The 23,216-nt window shown below is 35.0% G+C and overlaps 4 protein-coding genes across 5 annotated transcripts in view; 1 reads left to right on the top strand and 3 right to left on the bottom strand.

Annotated features, from left to right (window-relative positions):
* The window catches only part of LOC149729789 (uncharacterized), a 77,501-nt gene extending 66,890 nt beyond the window's left edge, over nucleotides 1–10,611 (bottom strand). Inside the window, exons 1-8 of the mRNA XM_089886674.1 lie at nucleotides 9,669–10,611; nucleotides 8,535–8,662; nucleotides 7,721–7,871; nucleotides 7,155–7,309; nucleotides 6,314–6,417; nucleotides 1,592–1,783; nucleotides 840–943; nucleotides 202–327 (exon numbers count right to left, since the gene is read on the bottom strand). Coding sequence (XP_089742800.1) covers nucleotides 202–327; nucleotides 840–943; nucleotides 1,592–1,783; nucleotides 6,314–6,417; nucleotides 7,155–7,309; nucleotides 7,721–7,871; nucleotides 8,535–8,662; nucleotides 9,669–9,881 — 1,173 coding nt within the window. The 5' untranslated portion in view covers nucleotides 9,882–10,611. The remainder of the gene's footprint in view (nucleotides 1–201; nucleotides 328–839; nucleotides 944–1,591; nucleotides 1,784–6,313; nucleotides 6,418–7,154; nucleotides 7,310–7,720; nucleotides 7,872–8,534; nucleotides 8,663–9,668) is intronic.
* LOC149729790 (uncharacterized) lies at nucleotides 2,423–5,304 on the top strand. Its single transcript, XM_089886643.1, has 2 exons — nucleotides 2,423–3,915; nucleotides 3,975–5,304. Exons 1-2 carry the CDS (start codon nucleotides 2,874–2,876, stop codon nucleotides 5,216–5,218), a joined length of 2,286 nt encoding a protein of 761 aa, XP_089742769.1. The 5' UTR covers nucleotides 2,423–2,873; the 3' UTR covers nucleotides 5,219–5,304.
* Nucleotides 10,612–11,235: 624 nt separating the features above from the next.
* On the bottom strand, nucleotides 11,236–15,163 carry LOC149729788 (uncharacterized). The gene is made up of 2 exons (XM_089886675.1): nucleotides 13,458–15,163; nucleotides 11,236–13,417 (listed from the first exon to the last, which is right to left on the bottom strand). Exons 1-2 carry the CDS (start codon nucleotides 14,100–14,102, stop codon nucleotides 11,627–11,629), a joined length of 2,436 nt encoding a protein of 811 aa, XP_089742801.1. The 5' UTR covers nucleotides 14,103–15,163; the 3' UTR covers nucleotides 11,236–11,626.
* A 2,145-nt stretch (nucleotides 15,164–17,308) lies between these two features.
* On the bottom strand, nucleotides 17,309–22,737 carry LOC149729787 (uncharacterized). Of its 2 annotated transcripts, XM_089886645.1 has the most exons (4): nucleotides 21,707–22,737; nucleotides 21,405–21,489; nucleotides 20,835–21,316; nucleotides 17,309–20,010 (listed from the first exon to the last, which is right to left on the bottom strand). In XM_089886645.1, the coding sequence occupies exon 4, from the start codon at nucleotides 19,986–19,988 to the stop codon at nucleotides 17,808–17,810; it is 2,181 nt and encodes a 726-aa protein (XP_089742771.1). In that variant the 5' UTR covers nucleotides 19,989–20,010; nucleotides 20,835–21,316; nucleotides 21,405–21,489; nucleotides 21,707–22,737; the 3' UTR covers nucleotides 17,309–17,807. The 2 variants fall into 2 exon arrangements, with proteins under 2 accessions (XP_089742771.1, XP_089742770.1); XM_089886644.1 differs by having other exon boundaries at nucleotides 17,309–21,316.
* Nucleotides 22,738–23,216: the final 479 nt, after the last annotated feature.

The following is a 23,216-nucleotide window of genomic DNA, read 5'->3' as shown; positions in this document are numbered from 1 at the left end:
CACGCTTTATGATAATACTAAAAAGAAATAATGTTTTGGATAAAAGGCGGGACCGTTACAAATTAAAGAGTATACAATATTAAAATTAAGTAAGTAACATTTGATTAAGCATATTAAAATTCTAAACATAAGAAAAGTGTGCATTAGGACACAACCTGTACACGATGGGGGGTGTTTAAATTAGAAATACAGTTTTCTTACTTTAAAATCAAGGTAGGTTCCTCGGAATGCTGCACACAGTCGTAGTGCATCCTTTAATGCAATATATGAGTGCTGTGTGTCTTCAAATGGATTGTCACCCACCAAGCTTCGGGCTCTGGCAACAACCTGATGCAAGGAGAAAAGAAACGCAAATAAATCAGTGTATAAAGCCCCATACAATCAAATTATGTCGCATAAACAAGAGCCATTTTATTGCATTATACTTCTATTATAAACCAGAGATGAAAAAAGTAATTGTTTATCTGTATAAAAAAAGTGACCCAGTTTTTAAGTTTGATAATTGCAATGTTTAAAATTTTTGTTGCTGGGGTAAACAATCAGTTAACTTATCCCCATTAGGTTGGTCTGTAAGATTCCTATGTTGATAAAATGTTTATATAGGGATTCTGTTATAATAATGTTATAATTTTTATAAATAAAATATGCATTAAGGTGACTGTACACAGTATCCGGAAATCCTCCGTTTTGTCTGTTTTGTCCGGATTTCGCTGCCGCATGCGGAACTCGGTAATGGGTTTGCATTTGACTTCGCAAGTGCATTTGACTTCGCAAGCGAATTCGGATACTGTGTACAGCCATCTTTAGAGAAATTTGGCCAAAGTATATTAAAAACTAACCTCATCAGAAAGCATTTTTAGAAGTTGGGCAAATGGTTTCGGGTCATGGTAATAATCTGAGTGTTTCCAGATTAATAACACAGTATGAAGAAGTGGGGGGAACACTGAAAATAGAAACTTAACGTTTAAACTTGTGGTATAATGTTTTTTGATGATTGTACTTTCTATAGTGGGGTGGGGGAAGATGGGACACCTTTAGCACAAAATATAGTGTTTTAAACAATTAACAACGGGGTATGAAAGTCGCAAAGACAAGGTTTTATAATTCTTTGAATGTTCTTTGTTTACTACCAAAATGTACGAGAAAATAGAATGAAAAGGTGTCCCATCTTCCCCCATCCTACTATATGTAAATTCTATGTACTACCTCTGATTATTGGTTTTTAAAAATACGTTATATTTTATTACTAATTGGTAGTTATAGTAGGGCAGGGGAAGATGGGACAGTTTTTTATTCTATTTTCTTGTCCCATTTGGTAGTAAACAAAAAAAGTTCAACGATAACGAAACCGTATCCTCACAACTCCCATAGAACGTTGGTAATTGTTTAAAACACTATCAGGATATTTATCTAATGTGTGCTAAAGGTGTCCTATCTTTCCCCAGCCTACTATATGTAGCGTTGTATAGCGGGTGCAAAGCTCCTTGAAAGGAGGGCCTCTTAAAAGTAGTTTAATTAAGGCGTATGGTTTCACAGCTTGGTGCAATCGCGGTAGAAACGTAAATAAAACATTGGAATTTTTAACGGTCACCTTTTAGCATTCGGTCGACAGACGACGTTCTGTACATGTCTTGTATCCATGGCAACACGGTAGCAAAACACCGCAGACGTGCTTTAGCTGCTTCGAGCGCGTGTTCTATTTCCTCTCGTACTTCGCCGAACGACCTGGCGTACGCGCTACCAGCTTGGTTGAGATTAAGTAGAATGTCGGTGGCGACGGGCGCTATATAAACAAAACTGTTGTTAATTTAGGTAACTTATAAGTCAGGTTTGGGCGGGAATAAAAGTTACGAACTAATTGTCTGTCGCCGTGATAAAGTGGTTAACGCGCCTGCCTCTAACCCAGAGGTAATGAACTTAGGTTCGTCGCTGCTACCATTGTTGTATGTGTCCTTGGGCAAGCCACATTACGACAATTGCTCCAACCCAGTGGTCAGTAATGTGTTGTCCAAATTATAAGCCATACATAAAAAAAGGGAAAAAAATAATAATCACCCACATAGTAAATACATGGTAACTCGTACACTGTATAAAACAGAACACTCGTGTTATAACGACTTTCGCTTTCTGACCACGCGAGGATAAAGTACATTACATACATACAATTAACGAAAACTCGGTGGCATGTAGAAAATTAAACCATGCAGACCTAAAACGGCCATCGCAAAAGCCACGAATGCAATATCAAAAAGCACGCGGAGGGAAATACCCAAAACGTCACGTTAACTATGCTAACTTTCCCTTCGTGGGTTCGCGAGAGAGCCTTTTTTTCTGTAATACCTACGTGGTACGTGCCTTTGCTCTCCTTTCTCTTTCGCGAACCATCCGTATTTCTTCGGCGCGGCTATGGAATTGAATTGAGCATAAACTAAGTTTGCGTAAGACAAATTGTTTTATCCACAACAACTGATAAAAATTTGTAAATCCCACATAAATATTAAATATCATTCTCATTATGATATAACGGACAACATACATTATTTACGTATATTACTTCGTCACTCTGGTTCCTGTATTTCAAAACGGCGATATCAGCAAACGTGATTTGATAAAAAAAATATTTTGGTAAGCAAATATTCATATGCTGTAAAACTTAAATCCAACAAATAATTTATGGCAACACCCGAAATTCACCGCGGCTTTAGCCAAATGCCACAGATTTGGAAACACTACACGATCGGCGCATTCAGCATTAAAATAGCTAAGCGCCATTGCTTATGCTTGCTTGGCAGTGTCCTAAGTTCCTAACTTCGTAACTAACAAAACACGTCCATTTTGACGACGAATCAAACCAGAAGTTGTGGCCAGCAAGAATGGTCAAAGCATGTGTGGTTGAGAGATGGAATCTACCAGAAATTGGATATGAACAGAACGAGAAAGGCAACGTGACGAAAATCTACTGCAAACTGTGCAAACAGGTTTATGCTGACCAATATGAAATTACGGTTCACGGAGCAGTTGTAAATCAAATGCGAAAATGGGTTGATGGTACTGGAGTCATAAAAAAATTCAATGCAATAAAACATTTAGAGAGTTCTGGCCAGCACAGAACTGCTGTACTGCAACTAGGAGAAGCAGCAAATACCCAGGATGGCTCTCCAGGCCCATCCAAAAACACTGTTCCAATTAATCGAAGACAGATAAAGGAAATACTAAATGAAGAGCAAAAACAACAGTTAATCAAAAAATTTCAAGTTGTGCATTTCATGGCGGCAAATACACTTTCGTTTAGACTCTACCCAACAGTTTGCCAGTTTCTCTCCAATAAAGAAACATTTGATATCAATCTTGGATTAGGTTATCGTAACGACAAAGCAGCATCCGAAATTTTGCAATATTTGTCTCAAGCTATACTGGAAAAGGATATTACAGAGCCACTAAATACTAGATCTAGATTATACTTCAGTATTTTATTTGATGGTTGTTCTAGTGCAAAAAAACCTAATGATAAAAAAGAAGTATTCGTAATTAAAACTTGCCAAGGTGGTGTGCCAACATTTGATGTTTTATCAATCGAGGACCTCGAAGATATCGACGCTGCGGGTTTTAAAGCGGCCCTGAATAAATCTGTACAAAAAGCTGGCTTTACTTTCATTCGGCAGCAACGAGAAATTGGATTGGGGGGAGATGCGACATCCACAAATAAGGCTGTACATCGTCTTGAAAGAGAAGATTTAGGCGACCATGTAGTAATGGTGTCGTGTCCCTCTCATAAGGTTGAGATGGCAATCCACCAAGCATTTGATTCAAGTGCAGCCAGCAAAGAAGCTAATGAACTTATGACAATGGTGTATGGCCTATTCAAGAGTTCGTCTCTAAGGTGGAGGCTGTTTAAAAGAACCGCAGCTTTTCTAGGTAGGATTTTATGCATGTTTAACATTTTATCTTTATTTTAACTACTTATCTTTCTACAGGTATGCCTCATCTTAGATTTAAACCTTGTTTTAATCTAAGTGGTTCAAGCTGGGTTGGCCATCAGATCACAGCTATTGAAACATTTCTATTTAACTTACCAACACTGATAGAATTTTGTTCAGACCAACTCTCTTCTCCACATAACAACATAATGAAAAAGGACAAAGCCAGGTTGGAAGGAGTGAAGAGAAAATGCACTTCTTTAAAGAGCATTATCATGCTAGCTGTCAAACACGATGTGTTAAATATGGTTAAGCCATGCTCTCTTGCATTAAAAGATGTAAACTTGCTCATGCCCTGTACTATTACAGCAGTTCAAGCATTTATGTCATCTATTACATGCTTGATGGAAAATCTACAGAACGATGGTGGAAAAGCTCTTAATGACAGCTCTGCATTTCAGTTCCTTCACACAAATGTTCTTCCCAACATACAAGAATCTGAGGATTCTTCAACATATAGTTTTCATAGTCACAAATTGAGTGAGTGCACTGGTGGCCTGGATGCAACCTTACAAGCAGTATCAGAAGAATTGCGCACAGTGGCTCATGAATTAGTTGAATCACTAACAAGCAGGCTGCAAAATCTGACCAAAGATCCAATCTTTGTAAACGCAGCAATGGTGTTAGATGTGGCATCTTATGGAGCAATGTCAGTACAAGAAATAAGGAAAGCATATTCTGTGGTGGAGGAGAGATTTCATCAACCTTTAACCAATAATAAATGCATTTTTGGAAGAGTGGAGACAGAGATACGTACAATACAAAGCCATCACATGCTTTTCCTCAAGCAGTCTTCAAATGAGGTTGCTTGGCAACAATTGTTTCGTTTGAAGAAAAAGTTACAAATTAGTAATGCTTTGCAAATTGTTGAGATTTGTATGGTGCTTCCTTTTACAAATGCTAAAGTGGAACATATATTTTCCTCTTTTACTAAAAAACAACGCAGCGAACGCTTAAACAACAAACCAGAGCTAGCTTTATTGAGAATATGTGGAAAAGATAGTGGTTATGAAAAGCAGGACTACTCCCATGCTGTCAATCTCTTTCTAACTGCTTTTCCTGATGGCAAAACCAGGAAAAAGACAAGGAGACTTGAAGGGTATGATATGGCACGTAAGAAATCTAAGTTAAACCAAGATGATCAACCAGCATTACCAGTGGTAAATATTCAAGATGTTTCCACTGGTGATATATCAAGTGAAGCATGGACCAGTGACAGTGACAATGAAAAAGATGTTTAATTTTAAAACATAACTTGAACTACGGAAATGTGAATACACACGTTTTATATTTGTTAGTAAATAAAAACAAGCTTCCAAGTTTTCAACATGTTTTTATGTTGTAGTTTTTTAAAACAGACTGATTTAATTGAAAAAAAACACCTTTAACTAATATAGGGTCAAACAAAATAAGAAATAAATTATAATTAATTAGTCAAAGCCTGCCAAAAACTAGTTTTTTTGCATTAATAGTGCAACAGCATACAACTCGCACAGTTCTCATGTCAAATTAAACAAAAATGAAATTTATATGTAAAAGTCGAAAATTTGCTCTTTTCTGAATAATAAACATTATTACAGAAGCCTTTTAGACATCAATACAGAAAATTAGGTATAGCCCTTGCCTGCAGTCATATAAAATGGCAAACTACTTTACATTAGAAGTTCTTAGGCATTCATGGCAAAAATACTTGTTTAGCTAAATAGGGTTTAATTACTAATTTATCATGTCGGTTGCATTTTGAATGCGATGCATTTATGGTTGCCCCACCAAAACTCACCATCTAGCTGTTGTAAAATAAAAAACTTACCATCAAGCTGTTGTAAAATGGAAAACTTACGATCTAGCTGTTGTAAAATAAAAAACTTACTATCTAGCTGTTGTAAAATGGAAAACTTACGATCTAGCTGTTGTAAAATAAAAAACTTACTATCTAGCTGTTGTAAAATGGAAAACTTACGATCTAGCTGTTGTAAAATAAAAAAAACTTACCCTCTAGCTGTTGTAAAATAAAAACTTACGATCTAGCTGTTGTAAAATGGAAAACTTACGATCTAGCTGTTGTAAAATGGAAAACTTACGATCTAGCTGTTGTAAAATATAAAACTTACTATCTAGCTGTTGTAAAATAAAAAACTTACCATCTAGCTGTTTTAAAAAAAAACAAAAAACGTACCATCTAGCTGTTGTAAAAAAAAAAAAACTTACCATCTAGCTGTTGTAAAATAAAAAAACATACCATCTAGTTGTTGTAAAATAAAAAAAAATGTACCATCTAGCTGTTTTAAAAGAAAAAAAAAACATACCATCTAGCTGTTGTAAAATAAAAAACTTACCATCTAGCTGTTGTAAAATGGAGGTTGCATGTTGAATATGTTGTTCCCACATCTCAAGCTCATGGTGTGGCCTGATGGGTTCATTAGCTTCTTTACTTAATTTCCTGCAATAGATACATGTATTGTGTGTGCCAGAATTATAGGCACCAAACCTGGGGAGGCAGGGTAGGCAGAAGCACCCTGAAATTTGATGTAGTGAACTTATTAATAAAAATTACAACTAATAATGTAAAACTTGTTTCACAGAGTTGTGTGTCTGACTATCCCTGCCCCCCCTGTGTTTATAAGTTTGGCGGATATGGCCAGAGTGAATAAAATGTTTCCATATATTTGTAAGCTGTTCTTTTTAAAGAATACATAATATGACAAGCATATGTTGAAAAACTGATCACACACCTTGATACTATTGCTATATTTTGTTACTTCTGCTACCAGGCATAGTATAAATAATATATTAGTGGCTCATCCGGTCCCTTATCACGTTAGTATCGCTTTTTTCCAACCATTTCCTGTTTTTCGCTTGCTTGTGTACTGTTACGTTTCATTCCCTGATGAAGTCTCGTCGTATGGCAGACGAAATGTTGGAAATACACTATGTTTTTATACTAGATAAGCCACTAAAATATTATTATTGCTATATATTATACTATAAATGTGAATGAATTTAACTTACATAACGGACAGACATTATAACATTAGAATTTGCAGGATTTTAGGAAATATGTGCCTTACCCCAGGACACATATACCCAATGATGAGCCTTGAACTAATAACTTACTTAAAACAGTAAAAATAACTACTTAAAACAGTAATAACTACTTAAAGCACTTAAAAAACTAACTTTGTAGCAGTAAGTGAGTCATGACGTAGCACGTTACGAATTTGACGAATCCAACCAACAACTGCTGATTCTAAAACATGGATGACGGCAGGTTGACGCTGTTGAAACACAGCAGCTTCTGCTAGAACTTCAATACATGGGAGGGGTAGGGTTACCTGGGGTAATGTTGTGACTAAGTTATTTGGGAAAAAGGCTGTTACAAAAATAGATTCATTTTAGACGGTTGAATGCTTTCTAAATGTTAAATATTATGATATAGTAAGATGGGACCCTTTTAGCACATAATATACAAATATCTTGATCGTGTTTTAAACAATTAACGACAGTCCATGGAAGTCGTGAGGATGCGGTTTTACAATTCTTTGAATGTTCTTTGTTCACTACTAAATGCGACAAGAAAATAAAATGCAAAGGTGTCCCATCTTTTCCCACCTTATTATATTTATAATAGTTGCTGCAAATTTATTCTTACAATTAATATTAAAAGTGGTTGCATAGTTTTATTATGTGAGGTATATATTGCAACAAATTTGCCGGAAAATAATGAAACGTGAATTTTCACATACCGCTCCATCAAGGACACCTCTTGAAACTTCCAGGTTGCCTAGCAACCGGTGCAAGATATCCATTAGTTTATCCGAAGTGATGACGAGACCTTCTCCTGCTGCTTCCAACATCAGTTCTGTGTCCGTACAAAGAAGAGGAAGGAAGATGTCCCTATAAATCAGAGATAATGATGAAGACGTTTCAACATTCCGACAATTCATTTAATGTTAACATAATTTTAGCCAATATTACTGTCCATTAATACTTAACCATTGACCATTGGTTGTTCTATATGGGTGAGGTTATACTGCAAGGCATACCATGGTATCTGAGATAGGCCACAGCTGCTTCATTACACTGACAATAAATAACCTATCCATATCAAACTAAGCTAATCTTCTTTATTAACCAAAAAAACAAATTAGATGTTGAGTTACGTAATGTGATGAATTGACTTTCCTATATAAAGGCACTGTTCTATGATAGCATATGGAAATAGAACGAATATACAAATTTCTAAGTAACCAATCACACGTAAAATTATTGTAATTTTAAAAGCACACCGAATCATAGTGGTTAGATTAGGGCAGCCTTTCTTAACAAAGGGTAAATTTAAATGAGCTGTCCATCAAGCGGGTAAATTAGCCCTAACTTAATCCACATCAGTTGACGGGACAGTAAAATTGCGCCAGTTCTAGGTATTAGTTGCTTAAATGAGCACTATTTCATATATTGGGGTAAATCTGATATTCATCTTTGTTAAAAAGGTAAAACATACAAAAAAGATTAAGAACGGCTGGGTAAGAGTATCCATACAAGTAAAATATAACATACCTGACAAACAAATCAGCATGAGGTAAAACCTCTGACCAGTCAAGACAGGTGACTCCATCATCAAAATTTCCTGCGTGTAACTGTGATGCTGTACCAGTCTTTACAAAGCAGAGACATTTTTCAGAAACCTGAAATATATATAAGAAGAATTGTAAAAAATCCTAAGCAATTAAGCATGAATTTTTTGATGAAATGTATGTTTCTAGCTATATCTGTATAATATCCTAATAGTGGATGTGAAAATTCATCCCTATAAAATTTAGTTTGATCCTACACATACAGTTTAAAGGCATGCTGCAAGAAAAATGTTTTGATAAAACTGCTATGTACCAAGAACTGAAATAATCACTTACAAAGAAACATACATGGTAACTCGTAAGCTGGCACGAGGTGTATGAACAACTTTGTTATAACGACTGTCGTTTTCTGACCACACAAGTATAAAGTAAGTTACATTTATTCATACTAAGGACTGTAGTCACAGTACCTGGTCTGAATGTTCCTCATTTAATTTACCCCTTCGTAGCGGGACAAGGACAGTCCTTATAACACAAGTATTCTGTTTCACACACCTTGTGCCCAGTTAATATTTACCTTGTATGTGTTTTTTTTTGGATTATTTCATTATGTGTTACATATGTTTCCATAAGTGACCATTTGAGCAATTGTCCTTTAAGTGTCTTGCCCAAGGACACATAGTATGCAAACCATGGTAGCAGCGTCATGTCTTAATTCTTTAACGGTAACTTCTGGATTAGAGGCAGCAGCGCCAATCATTGTGCTATGGCGCCAGACAGTGTATGTAAAGTTGTTCTTTTCTACATACGTTTTTCTATTATAACATGTCCGGCGCCGTGGTATAGTGGTTAGCGCGCCTGCCTGTAACCCAGAGGGTATGGGTTCAAGGCTCGACGTTGCTACCATTGTGTATGGGTTTTCTAAATTATCAGCAATAAATAAAAAAATTAAAAAATTCCCCCAAAAGAATAATCACCTACAAAGTAACATACATGGTAACTCATCAGCTGGAACGAGGTGTTAAACCCGTGTGATAACGACTGTCGTTTTCTGGCCACGCAAGGATAAAGTAAGTTACACTCATTTATTCATTCATTCATTCAACATAATAGCCACCTTCTTTGGTGAAAATGTTGACACTCTAATTCCCCCTTTATCTTCCGTCAAGGTATACACAAACAAGTGATGTGCTTCGTCATTAGAGAAGAATTCTAGCACAGTTGCTTTTGATTCATCCTGAATGAAAAGCGATTTCAGGTCATCAGCACGAGGTCTTAGGGACGTTGAGATTCGTAATTCAAGCCACCGAAATCGCTCGTCTGTGTCCATTTTCGGGAGGTTACAACTGTGTCATGTCTTTTTGCCAAAAATAGGGTTCTATATTGAAAAGCCTGAGATTGTTGATACAGAAGGTCTGAAACTGATTGGAAAATGTAGAAAAACATGGATAATTTGTTTCCTATTTGAAAAAGTTAAAAACGGGATTTATAAGAAGAGATTATTTTGGGACACTTTAGTCGTTTAATGAAGGAAAATTTTATTGGCAAGAAATGTATGATAAGGTAAATATAACCTATTTCACGCCTTCCTAGAAAATAAAAATAAAAATAAAACCCAACAAGTTCGTTTAAACCCATTGCAAAGGTCACAGTTTTATTAGCTTTTGGATTCACAATAGCGTGGCAGTTGGAGTTCTCGGTGTTTCCATGACTTTGACAGCAACATAATACTGACTTTTTGTACAATTCACTAAACTAGCTTTATAATTAAGTAATAATTTAATACAAAATTGCTCTGTAGACGATTCAAAAGTTGCCTCAAACATTACAATAACAACGTGCGAACAATCGGGTCAGGTGTCAACGCTTCGCGTCTAAGTTGCCAGGAGTGATTTGTAGGTGGCGCACTTTAGAGAAATAAAGGGGCTTCGTTGATGATTTTTTGAAGAGAAGTGTTCTCTATTATAAATAGTTCCCGTAAAATACTGGCCAGAAAGTTTATTGGTAATCACATTTATAACGGCCAAATACCAAATTTAATTGGAAAGCCGCACCCGCTAAAAATTTAATATTTCTGAAATATATTTTTCCTTAGTATTAATATTTGTCTTAAAAAAACATTTACAGGATTTCATACCTGCCACCTGGTACCACCATACAATACTAACTCACTTTCTGCAACTACACAACCGACTCTGAACCATGTACGTCTTCACGTGTCCCGAGCTCTGTACCCGCACCTCCATCAACAGAAATCCGACTCCAACAGAACAGTAACGACTCAGTAACAAGTGCGGATTACGTTGGACCGCGAGAATACCAAATAATACTCTAACATTTGTTTTAGTCATCAAATGGGTACCCGTAAAAGTTAGATTTAAAAAAAATAACCTAACTTGCCCCATGTCCCAACATACCCCACCCGGGGGTATGTTTTGGCAAGTTTTAATGTTTTGGCAGGTTTTATATTTTTTATGTTTTGGCAAGTTTTAATCTTGTTTTTCGCACTGTTTTATTAGTGTCTTGTCCAAGGACACATACGCCCACAATGGAGCAGCAACGTGCTTTGAATCCATTACCTCTGGATTAGAGGCAGGTGCGCCGACCACTTTGCCACGACGGACAAAGTTATTAAGTAACAAACAACAATTATCGCTCAGTTTTTTAGCAGGCATGAGGTGTGTGAATTGATATATCTCTATATTACAACCAAAAGTTGCACACCAACCCAACACAGATAGTGTTGCTTGCCACCACAGTACAGGTTTGTATCTTTTGTATTCTAAAACTACAACACCCCACCGTATTATACAGATATTTCAATTTAGCACTAAATTTCGTTTGTATTTAAATTTTTTTGTATTTATGATAATAAGCATAAATCAGAAGATAGGCATAAATATAGTTTAAAAGAGATCACATCACACCAGGTTAGGAAACACAGTGATACAAACATTTGTATTCAGGTATCAAGTTTTGATGGGTATCTTGAATAGGAACTCTGCAAATTTAACATTAAAAGTAGGTAAATAATAGTACTTAGGCTGCACAACAAATTACGAAAACATACATTTATTATTTCTGAATCAAATTTAACCCAACCTCATACATAACAGAACACAGTATACCCCACTGTGCATCAAGCACATCATTACTTTCCTCTTTCAAAAATTTTTGTTTCATAAAGTAGAAACTAAGAAAAGTGTTTTTTCGTATTCCTTGAACTTTTTGCTCATCAGTTGCAATATCTTCACAAATAGCTTGAGCATTACATATAAATGATTCAACAAAGTTTTTTGAACAAAAGTGACATATTGCTATTAAAAAGTAACACAATGGTTTAAAATTGTTTACAGGTTTCGCTTGATTTGATAAGAAATTATTTAATACTGATGCGGCATCACTAAAATATTTTAAACAAAACAAAGCTTTAGCTTGAATGAATAATGTATAACCACATTCCCAATTGCTTGCATAGTCTGGGTTTAAATGATTCAGCTTCAATAAATGCTTAACCACATCAAGAGATAACTCATATTCCTTCAATCTTAACAAGGCATTTGCATACCGACACATAGCCCACCAGCAAGTAAAAAAAAACTTTTTATTTGTTTTTTTGCAGACTAGCCTACCTCCTTTTATAATATCATGCATTTGTTTTATAAACATTTTTGCTTCCTTGTTTATATCACCCTTTCGGATAAGACAGGTAAGCATAAATGCTTTGGAAACAAATTTCCTTTCTTCATCTTTGCAGCATTTTAATACTTTTCTTGCAAACATTAAACTAATATCAGGATGGTCCTCAAACATTGATGTATTAGGCATTACATCACGAACAAAAGTAAGTGCAATATTCAAACTTTCTTCACGTATATTTTTTTCATCTTCCACAAATGACATAAATGCATTTTTAAATTCCTCGTTCATTTTTAACATACCCAATGCAAGAACTCGGCTGATCAGGGTTGTTATTCTGTTAATAAATAAACTATTGTCTGTACTCCAAAAGTTTCCAGTAAGCCATACTGCTGTTGTAACAAACTGAATTAAGCTTTCCTTTCCCATCAGTTCCATTAAGTTTGAAACAAGTACTTTCATATTTCTAAAATTGAAACCAGAAATAACATCTTCTTGTTTTCCATACTTCATGTACATTTTGAATCTTATCTCCAATGCCACAGCCACCATGAACTTCAATTTGTGTGTTGTTTCTTCATTGAAAAAGTCCTTTGCTTTTAATTTATCCAATATATCAAAGCAGGAAGATTCCTGGATGGAATGTAATCTTCCAAGAGCAGCTATGAACAAAGTTGCATTGCGGTAAATCAGACGCTTAATGTTGTTGTTTGCAGCGTTGTACCTTAAATTTTCTAACTGAATCCCAATCATCAAACTATTTAAATCCTCGTTCACCTGTTTTTTTATTTGTTTAAACTCACTGGATTTATCATTTTCTGCAACAATTAAGTTTGCTCTTCGTTCGAAATCTTTGTACAAAGATTGATCACCAGCTACGAAGCAAGTCTTGGACAAAATATCAGCGAGATGATATCCTTCTTTTATATCTACTTCACTCTCTAAGTATTTCAGCATTTCCGCTGCTGGTTTAATCAATTCTGTTTTCCAAGGCTTGTTTTTAGTTGGTTGTTGCCGGCCAAGTGGCATTTTGCTTGTCTGTGGTAGCATACTGTCAAAGCAGACTCCTCTGGGAAAAATGCTATCATAAAACCAGTCTTCCTTTTCTCCATTTAGTGTTGGAATTGCAACTGCAGGAATTATGGTTTCTTGAAGGTTGATCACAATAATGTGAAAGATAGTGGTAAACCACCTGAAGTATCGCATAACCTTTTTTCTTTTCTGTTTTTTTCATAGATTTCTTTCTTTTCATCCTTTTTTCTGTTCTATTTGTTTTTTCAACTTCATCATCCAGAACAATAACATGCTCAAAATCAGAATGCAAAGTAATCTGGGCACGAGCTAATGACCCCATTCCTACAACTGTGTATTTACACGGTGGCTTCCCCATGATCTTTTCACATTTGTCAGACACATACTTCATTAACTTTGTGTAATTTGCGGTGACATCATCTTGCATCTTCCTCACGCTGTTTATTTTTTGTTTCTGTAAAGCAACAAGTTCTTCTCCTTCCACATTATCTGCTATCAATGGAAGTTCAACAGTCTTTAATCTGTTCCTATAACTCTCAAGCTTCTGTTTCACTTCTTTAGAAAATTCGAATAAATTTTCGTTTTTCATCTTAGCTCTTGCTACTTTAAGAGCAGTGATGCACAAACTTTCTAAATTTCTCTTTATTTCAGTATTTTCCTTGTCTCGAATAATAGCAGCATTGAAAAGTGCAGCACTGCGAACGTAGCTCAACTTTTTATATTTAGTATTTGCTGCATATAACTTGGCCATTCCAAGAAGAGCTTGTGATGATTCTTTTAAATCTTCTTTATTGTCCTTACCACAAGCCAGCTTCAACCTTTTAACAAGCCTGTCTTCCTCCTCACACTTTTCACTTCTGTCTAGATGGTGTGTTTCCATTACAAAAATATTAATATTAAAAATTATTTTTATATCTTCCTGTAAATTATCATTTGTTTGTTCTAAAATGACTTTTTTATTATTTAAAACTGCTATATTTTAAATTGATGCAATGTAAAATATAGGTCAACCCATGGGTGTCTGATTGCTCACTATAGTAATGGATGTTACATTTTATTCAAACCCTTTTTTTCCTAAAAGTGGATTAAAGTTTTGGTGATAGCTTTTTTTACAATATCATTTTTTAGTCTGATGAAATGTGTCTTAGCTGTATTCAGAAATTAAAATCTTGACGCAATAATTTCTTCCTAAAAAGCATGTTCTTGTGCTGGATTTGTGGACATGTACTGTATGCCACACACTTTACATTATTGCACACAAAGCATAGATCAAATGGTACAAACACTGAAGTGTTTAATCACCTTATATTAAAAACACTGTTTTATTTCTCAAACATCTTTCAAGTAAATTAATTTTCTTAAATGTCAATAGCCTACACAATTACTTGAACTTCCTAACAAACTGTTCCCTTTAAATATTTTCCCAAAAAATAACCTAACCTGTTTCTGCTCTCCTTTTTATAACATTGTATACCATTTAATTGTTTAGGTCTATTCAGTTTTCTATTACACACAATTGACTGGGTAAAGAACTTCTTTTTTACTGAACAAAAGGCGCAAGTAACAAAGCAAGTAAAATTGAATTTGTATGGGATGAAAACACCGAAATATTCTAAGAGACGTAATATAATATCACGAACAAATGAATAAATGTTTCCATTGCCTATACAGCGATACATACCATTGTGCTACATTACTGCTTTCTTACTTTGTTACCTATATCATATATCATTGCCAAACAATAAGATCGGCCTCTTTGTTCTACCACAAATAAAAGAATTACGATTTTATTGTTAAAAAAATTGAAGACCCGTACAATTAGACTAATGTTTTTCTAAACCAAGCTGATTTTCATTATATTATTCTTATGTGAATGAAAACCTGAAAAAATATTGTATTCTTGCTTTTACTTGTAATTATGTATTTTTTTTTCAGTTTTAGGATGGTGATTGTGCAAGCTCAACGTCAGAAACAGTGGTGTTCGAACATCATGCATGTCCCCGTGGTATTGGCCTTAAACACAATACTTTAAGCAGTCTGTTTTCACCACTTTCTGTGAATATTGGTATTTGTATTTATTGGTAAATCATTTATTTATTTTAAGAATAACATCAGTTTATGGTTGTATTATTACATGGGTTTAATAACTTATCAAACATTTTACATGCATTATTTTATGCAATAAAGGTAAATGTGTTTAATACATTGTAGCTTACTTTAATTCTGTTAACTTAATATCAAACATTAGAAAGGGCTGTGGTAAATATGACTTAAACTAGGGAAAAATAAGCACAATAAGACCATTTCATAGTTGTATATATAAATTACTGCCTATGTGTTCGTGTTACAGAGAATAATGAACAGCGAAAGGTGTGGTTCCATGAGGTGGCACCAGAGGTACAGATTTTAAATATTCTAGTTAGACTTAGTTAACAAAATTATTATGATTTTATTGCTTAAGTTCTCTGATTTCCAAAGTTTACTTTTAATACGAACATTACATGCAGACCGATTGAAACCGGCATTAAGGGTGTATGTGGAGCAACATATTGAAGGCACTCCCATGCATGAGGTTAGTAGTGAATTTTTTTATTAACATATATCTTTTGAATAATAATGATTTTAAGTTTTATTGGGTTTACAACAGTTTCATTATTTTTGGGTTCTTTATGGGCATAGCTTTCCATATAATACTAATCAGAACCATTCACCCCTACACAACAGAATAAGAAGCAGGCTTGATAAGCATTATGACACAACAGAGGGATGTATGCCATCATATGCAAAAAATTATTTTTAATGGTTCAAGTGGCCGTACAGATCCAAATGAGGCAATCTTGTTATAATATTTAATATAAACTAAATTAATAACAATGCTGTGTAATAATATATGGGCTAAAAATGTTTTGCAGAGATTTGTCTATTTGCCCGATAGCCATTTTAAATCATAGAAATTATTGAAACGCAACAAGAACATAAGAGTTTAAAATTTTCTTACCGGAACGATTTTCTTAATGAGAAACAGCTAAGCAAACTTTTTACCACAGTGTTAAAACAGGAACTGTAGGTTAAGTAAAGATAATAAAAAGTTTATATTTTGATTTAAAACCAAATTGAATAACAACTGGCTAAACTTTAAGAATACTTTGGTGTTGATTATGCTGTATGGAAAGACGTGGTTGGGAGGTTTTGGTGAATTACAATTATGACGGTCATTTTTAAAACCTAATAACTTCGGCATCTAAGGTGAAAAGTGTAAAAACCAAACAAACTTTCAGTTATTTACCTGCACCACAAGTACAACTCTGTGTCTCTCTAATTTCGACTAGCTTTTTGCTCCAGTGCTCTCAGTTGCCAGGCCACAATGGATAAATAGGTTGTCGTTATGAGTTAAGAGGTCATGGTCATAATTTCTCCTCCCAACTGCTGTATGTTTCACCACACTAGATGGTGCTAAAGAGCTATAGAATTCGAAAACTGGATTTAAAAGCAAGTTAAATCATGTAGTTGAAATTGTGGCCAAACAGAGTGAGTAGGAACAGATTATAATGTCCCGAATCTGCTCGCCCAGCTAAACAATAGCATGTTAAATGTAGCTGTTCCAACCAGGCTTGCTTTGCCATAATTGCTCAACATATTAGGTTTGTTTATCTTAACATTGGTTGTCTCATGCTATGCTATATTACATTGAGAACATGCGACAAAACATGACAAATGCAAAGATTTAATGTAAGGTTGGCTCATCATTCATTATGTGAGACTTTTTGGAAATTAAAGCTGTATTGTTTTTGGTAACAAGTATTCAGATTTAATCTCAAAAATTGGTTCATCAAGCTAACGTCCCAATGTGGCAGACTTATAGAATACAAACCTAAATTTAAATTTTTATTTTGACCTCACTATTTAAATATGACATCACATTTAGCACAGTAAATGCAGTTCAACCAGACCGTTGTCTGGTTCTTGTTCTTGAGATTCAGCTTCTCTCACAAGGATTCACTCAAGCTGATCAACTATTAAGGAAACTTTGTGTCTTCCTTGATCTTTGCAGCTCCCTGTTATCAACCCTACCAACACACCAAAGTACTATTTTACATTATAATTGTATTCATGATAATGTAAGTCAGTCAAGAGAATCATAACACACATTAAAAAAAAGTAGCAACAAAATTGAAAAATATGATACTAACACTTAACTTTGGTTAAGATATTTAAATGTCATTTACACACGAACAGTTTAAAGTTGGAATGAGGCGCATGCGAGGACAAAACATATAAAAACATGATTTTCATAATTGTGAATCTATTTTAGTCATCATCACTTGTATCACCACACTTATCATCAAGCAGTATCACCACACATATCATTAAGCAGTATACGCCACTGTGCTTCAAGCTCCTCATTACTTTCTTCTCCCGACCAAAATCGCTTCAGAAAATGAAAAGTAACAAAAGTGTTTTCTCGCATGCCCGTTCCTATTTCCGCACCATTTGCAATACATACACGAATACCATGAACGTTGCAGATAAATGATTCAAGGTAGTTTTTTAAACCAAAGTGCCATTTTGCAAGTAAAAAGTAACACTAATGCTTAACACGTTTAGCCATTATTCCTTGAATTGGTAATAATTGAATTAGTACTGATTGAGCTTTACTGAATTCTTTAAATTGAATCAAAACAAAAACTTGAATAAAAAACATATAAAAACAACCCCAATTGTTTGTATACTCTGAGTTTAACTGATTCAGCTGTGATAAACTCCTGAACACATCAATAGCTAACTCATGTTGCTTCATACGTTCCAAAGCCCAGGCATAACTAAACATAGCCCACCAGCAATCATGGAATTTGTTTTTGTGTTTTTTTCTACAAATTAATCCGCTTCCTTTTAAAATAACTTGTAATTGATTATTTAACATTCCCACTTCATCGGTTATACCACCTATCAATACAAGAAAGCGAATCATGAATGCCTTAGCAACAAATTCTTCTTCTTCCCTTTTACAATATTCTAGTGTGTTTTTGACAATAATCAAACCAACAGCAAGATTATTTTCAAACATGGCTGTATAACGTATTACATCGCAAATAAACTTTAATACAATATCAAAGGTTTCCTCAGTGATATTTGTTTCATCTTCGACAAATTTTTGACATTCCTTTTCAAAATCTCCCTCCATATTTAACATACCCAGTGTAAGAATCCTGGTAGTTAGGGTCATCATTCTGTTGTTAAATGAACCAAAGTCTGTACTCCAAAAATCTTCAGTTAGCTGTGTTGTTGTTGTAACAAACTGAATCAAGCTTTCCTTTCCCACTAATGCTACTAAATTTGTAACCAGAGGCTCTATATCATCATTATCAAGAACACAAATAGCATCTTCTTGCTTTTTACTCTTCATATACATTTTAAATCTTATCTCCAATGCCACAGCCACCATAAACTTTAATTTATGTGTGAATTCTTCATCAAAAAAACCAATGTCTTTTAATTTATCCAAGATATCGAAACAAGAGGCTTCTGGTATGTGATGAATTCTACCAAGAGCAGCAATAAATAAAGTTGCGTTTCTGTAGATCAGACGTTTAATGTTGTTTTCTGATGCTACTAATCTTAGAAACTCGATTTGATGCCGCATCATGAAAGTATTCAGATCCTCATTTATCTGTTCTTTTACTTGTTTAAACTCACTGGATATATCGTTCGCAATCACAATTAAGTTTGCTCTTTGTTCGAAATCTTTGTACAAAGATTGATCACCAGCTACGAAGCAAGTCTTGGACAAAATATCAGCAAGATGATATCCTTCTTTCATATCTACTTCACTCTCTAAGTATTTCAGCATTTCCATTACTGGTTTAATTAGTTCTGTTTTCCAAGGCTTGCCTTTAGTTGACTGTTGCCTGCCAAGCGGGATTTTGCTTGCATGAGGCATCATTCCGTCAAAGGAGATGCCCTTTGGTGTAATTCTATCAAAAAACCAGTCTCCCTCTTCACCGTTTAGTGTTGGAATTGCAACTGCAGGAATTATGGTTTCTTGAAGGTTGATCACAATAATGTGAAAGATAGTGGTAAACCACCTGAAGTATCGCATAACCTTCTTTCCTTCCCGTTTATTCATGTTTTCAACTTTATCATCCAGAACAATAACATGCTCAAAATCAGAATAGAGAGTAATCTGGGCACGAGCTAATGACCCCATTCCTACAACTGTGTATTTACACGGTGGCTTCCCCATGATCTTTTCACATTTATCAGAGACATACTTCATTAACTCAGTGTAATTTGCAGTAACATCATCTTGCATTTTCCTCACTCTGTTTATTTTATCTTGTTCCAAGGCAACAAGTGCTTCTCCCTTTACATTATCTGGTATTAGTGGAAGTTTAACATGCTTTAATCTTTTCCGATATTTCACACATTTTTGTTTCACTTTCTCTGAAAGTTTAACCAATCTTTTATTTCCCTTCTCAGCTCTTGCTACTTTAAGAACAGTGCTGCACAAGTTGTTTAAATTTCTTTTTATTTCTGTATTTTCCATGTTCCGAAAAATAGCCGCATTAAACAGTGCGGCACTGCGTATATAGCTAAACTTTTTATGTTCACTATTTGCTGCATATAACTTGGCCATTCCATGAAGTGCTTGTGATGATTTCTTTAAATCAACTTCTTCATTGTCCTTATCACAAGCCAGCTTCAACTGTTCAACAAGTCTGTCTTCCTCCTCACATTTTTCACTGCTATCCAAGTGCTGTGATTCCATAGTGGTGACTTATAATACCAATCTATAAAAAGTTCTTGTAAGTTTAATTCAATAAAAACTGAAACAATTTCTAACATGCGTGGTTCTACTCAAATTGTATACACTGTTAGAAACCTATTAAGTAAATATTGATGAGTTTGTTGTGTGTAATGATTGATTAACCAAAGTAAATAGAGACATTGCATTTCGTATTCCAGGTTATTCAGTATTTAGGAACATAATAATTACACTATTCTCATGTTTTTTTGTTTTTGTACCACTTGAAAACATACTATTTACTGCTATGTGTGGTTTAACATGTTGCTCTGTCATAATATTCTCAATTAAATGTTAAATTCTTTTAAGCTTAATGATTAAACAAACGGATAAAACATTCAATAGTTTTATTTAATATTCTTGTGCCGTATCACAGGCCAGAGTGTTTGCCCCATAATTAAAGTTAACTAGTGAGTTGTTCAAATTTTCTGTCACACAGAAAGCATGTAATTTTTTTGAGCCATACACTTCCTATGGTAAGTTGAACACAACTCATCAAACCAAATAAGGTAAGTTGAACACAACTCCTCAAACCAAATGCCTTAACAGAACATCACCCTGCAATGAAAGAGAATTCTTCACCTGCTGAGTGCAGCAACAGCAGGTGAAGCCTGCTTGTCTTGGATGTTTTATTCAAAAACATGAAAATTTGACTCAATATGGAAACGCAGTTGTGTTGGTTTGTTGGAGTTTTTAATGTATATTTTGCACACAACATATTTTCTTATTTATATTTTTCAGCAAATTTACCACATGATTTTAGCAAATAATTCAAGTTGTTATTAGAAAAGTGTGTGCCACGTGACCAACCTTTTTCATGGGCCAAGTCTGGTCTTAATCCTTGGTCTTTGAACGAGAACCTTACCCATATAGACTAGAATGCTCCGACTTCGTTTACTCTGCGGACTCATTAGTCAACATTAACAAACACATCTAGGCTCGTCCTGGTACAGGCTTGTTTACTGTACAGTTATGTTTGGCAGACAAACATACACAAGGCACACATTTTTGTAACAAAAGGTGTTATTAAATTGCTAGTTCATATCTAATGTTAGATAACATATCTTTCCATTACCATTTGCAGAATTTATACTATTTCAAGTCAAACTTTCCTCTATTTTGTTTGGTAAAACTAAGATTCGATTTTGAATAAATGTAACAAACTTTCACTCACAAAGTAACATACATGGTAACTCGTAAGCTGGCACGAGGTGTATGAACACTCTTGTTATAACGACTTTTCCGGCCACGCAAGGATGAAGTTCAAGTAAGTCTTCTAAACAAAAGTATTTCTAAAAATAAAAAAATAAAAAATTGTAACTTTTATTTTCCCACGGTCTCGACAATCTTTTGCGGGATGCTTTCAAATCACGTGCATACCTGGCCAATACGAGAAGAGAGCAGTGGTCACAAGTATCACCTGAAGTGAGTGAAATCATGTCACGATTAGGAACCAGAATGTCTTCTGCAAAGTACTCTTTTTTTAATTTGAAATTTGTGTATATTTCGCCGAATATTTTATCAAGGTATTTCAGCTGTACTTGACCACTTACATTTGTTATCAAAATGTGTAACCGTAAATGCTTGGGAACCCATACAATATCAACACTTTATCTACTAACAACATTAACACAATCAACATACAAAGTAACAGCCTATACAATCAACATAAACCAACTTACAACCCCAGGTCCACGAATGTCGATTGCTTCTCTTCCTCCCAGTATAACTGGAACAAAACAACCAACCAAACCCACGGATACCAAGTTCGAACCCCAACCCCAACGCTTACTTGAAAAGGGCAGTGTGACATCACAAAGCAACAAATCTTTGCCGAGTGACTTCATTAATTTTTAGGGAGAATTTATGAAATTGAGAACAGCTTTTATGAAAATCCTTAGGGAGAATTTATGAAATTGAGAACAGCTTTTATGAAAATTGTTCTGCATACCACCACATTGGCCATGTAACAGAGTCTAGGATTCTACCATTTCAAGGAACACTGATAAAATTCAATGGCTTTTTAGCCCCATCCGCTGGTTAAGTTAAGCAAGAAAATGTGCCGGTGTCGCGGAAATCTGGTTCCCCGGAAATCTGGTTCCCATAGGCTAGAAAAACCTGTTTTATGAGGAATCCAAAACTATGCTGGTTGCGACTAAAAATACCAGTTGTCAGATGCGAAGTATTTCATACCCTAATTCTTTTTAAAGATTTCTTTTCTTAACAAAAATGTATGCTGTATTTTAACGAAAAGTATACATAATGCCGTATGACCAATGACTACTGCCCACATCACATCATCGACAACAAATAAGGGCGACAAACCTTTATTTTTACATTAAATAGAATAAACTATCTAAAAACATGTCTACATGTATTCAAGTTAACTTCTGGGAACCACATTTATAGATTTGTGATAAAAATGCGTTGCGTCTGCTCATGCGCAGTAGCCGATAGGAACCAGATTTCCGCGACACCGGTGTCACCAAAAAATCGTTCTTATTTTACAAACTGCGCATGCGCATGAAGTGGTGGTCACGTGATTACCATTTTCTACAACATCGATAAAATATTTATTCCGCTTGCAAGATAGGCTACACTTCATTTCATATGTGCAAAATGTTGTCAGGAATACCTATATTTATGTTTTTTGTTGTTAACGTATTGAGTGTCATGGAATTCTCGCACTGCGGTAGATGTGAGATTTAGTTGGAGGTATAGGCACAGATTTTACGAGTGGCCCTTTATTTTTATCCAGAGGCACTTTTATATATTTGCGACGTTCATTTCTATCTTTGCAGAGTTCTCCGCAAACAAATGCCCGCACTTACACAAAAGCCCTACTGAATCGGTCTCATCGATAAAAAAAGAAAGTGCCAATTCATTTGGGAGGACGGCACACCATTAAGCGACAGTGAGGCAAGATGGTATCCAGGAGAGCCGAATAACGTTAATGGCATTGAAGACTGTGTTGGCAGCAGCTCTCATGACCCTATACTTTGGTACGACTACGATTGCTCAACCAAGGAGTACAACTTGTACGCACTCTGTGAACGTCGAGGTTAAAACATCAGCGTGGCAAATTGGATGCACTACACTATAACCATTGGATCAGATTTGAACAATCCGCGTTCGATTTAGAAGTTCATAATATTGTAATTGGTTGATTATCAAATAAAATATTCAAGAATA

The sequence above is a fragment of the Ciona robusta genome, chromosome 10 (assembly GCF_009617815.1).
Source record: "Ciona robusta chromosome 10, ASM961781v2".
Classification (NCBI taxonomy): domain Eukaryota; kingdom Metazoa; phylum Chordata; class Ascidiacea; order Phlebobranchia; family Cionidae; genus Ciona; species Ciona robusta.
The sequence above is the reverse complement of the archived record's forward strand: the minus strand, read 5'-3'. Positions and strand labels throughout refer to the sequence as shown.

Coding starts and splice junctions, on each gene's coding strand:
- LOC149729788 (XM_089886675.1), bottom strand. CDS start 14,102: ATGGAAACACACCATCTAGACAGAAGTGAAAAGTGTGAGGAGGAAGAC. Junction 13,418..13,457: donor ATGAAGTTGAAAAAACAAAT/AGAACAGAAAAA, acceptor AATCTATGAAAA/AAACAGAAAAGAAAAAAGGT.
- LOC149729790 (XM_089886643.1), top strand. CDS start 2,874: ATGGTCAAAGCATGTGTGGTTGAGAGATGGAATCTACCAGAAATTGGA. Junction 3,916..3,974: donor AAGAACCGCAGCTTTTCTAG/GTAGGATTTTAT, acceptor ATCTTTCTACAG/GTATGCCTCATCTTAGATTT.
- LOC149729787 (XM_089886644.1), bottom strand. CDS start 19,988: ATGGAATCACAGCACTTGGATAGCAGTGAAAAATGTGAGGAGGAAGAC.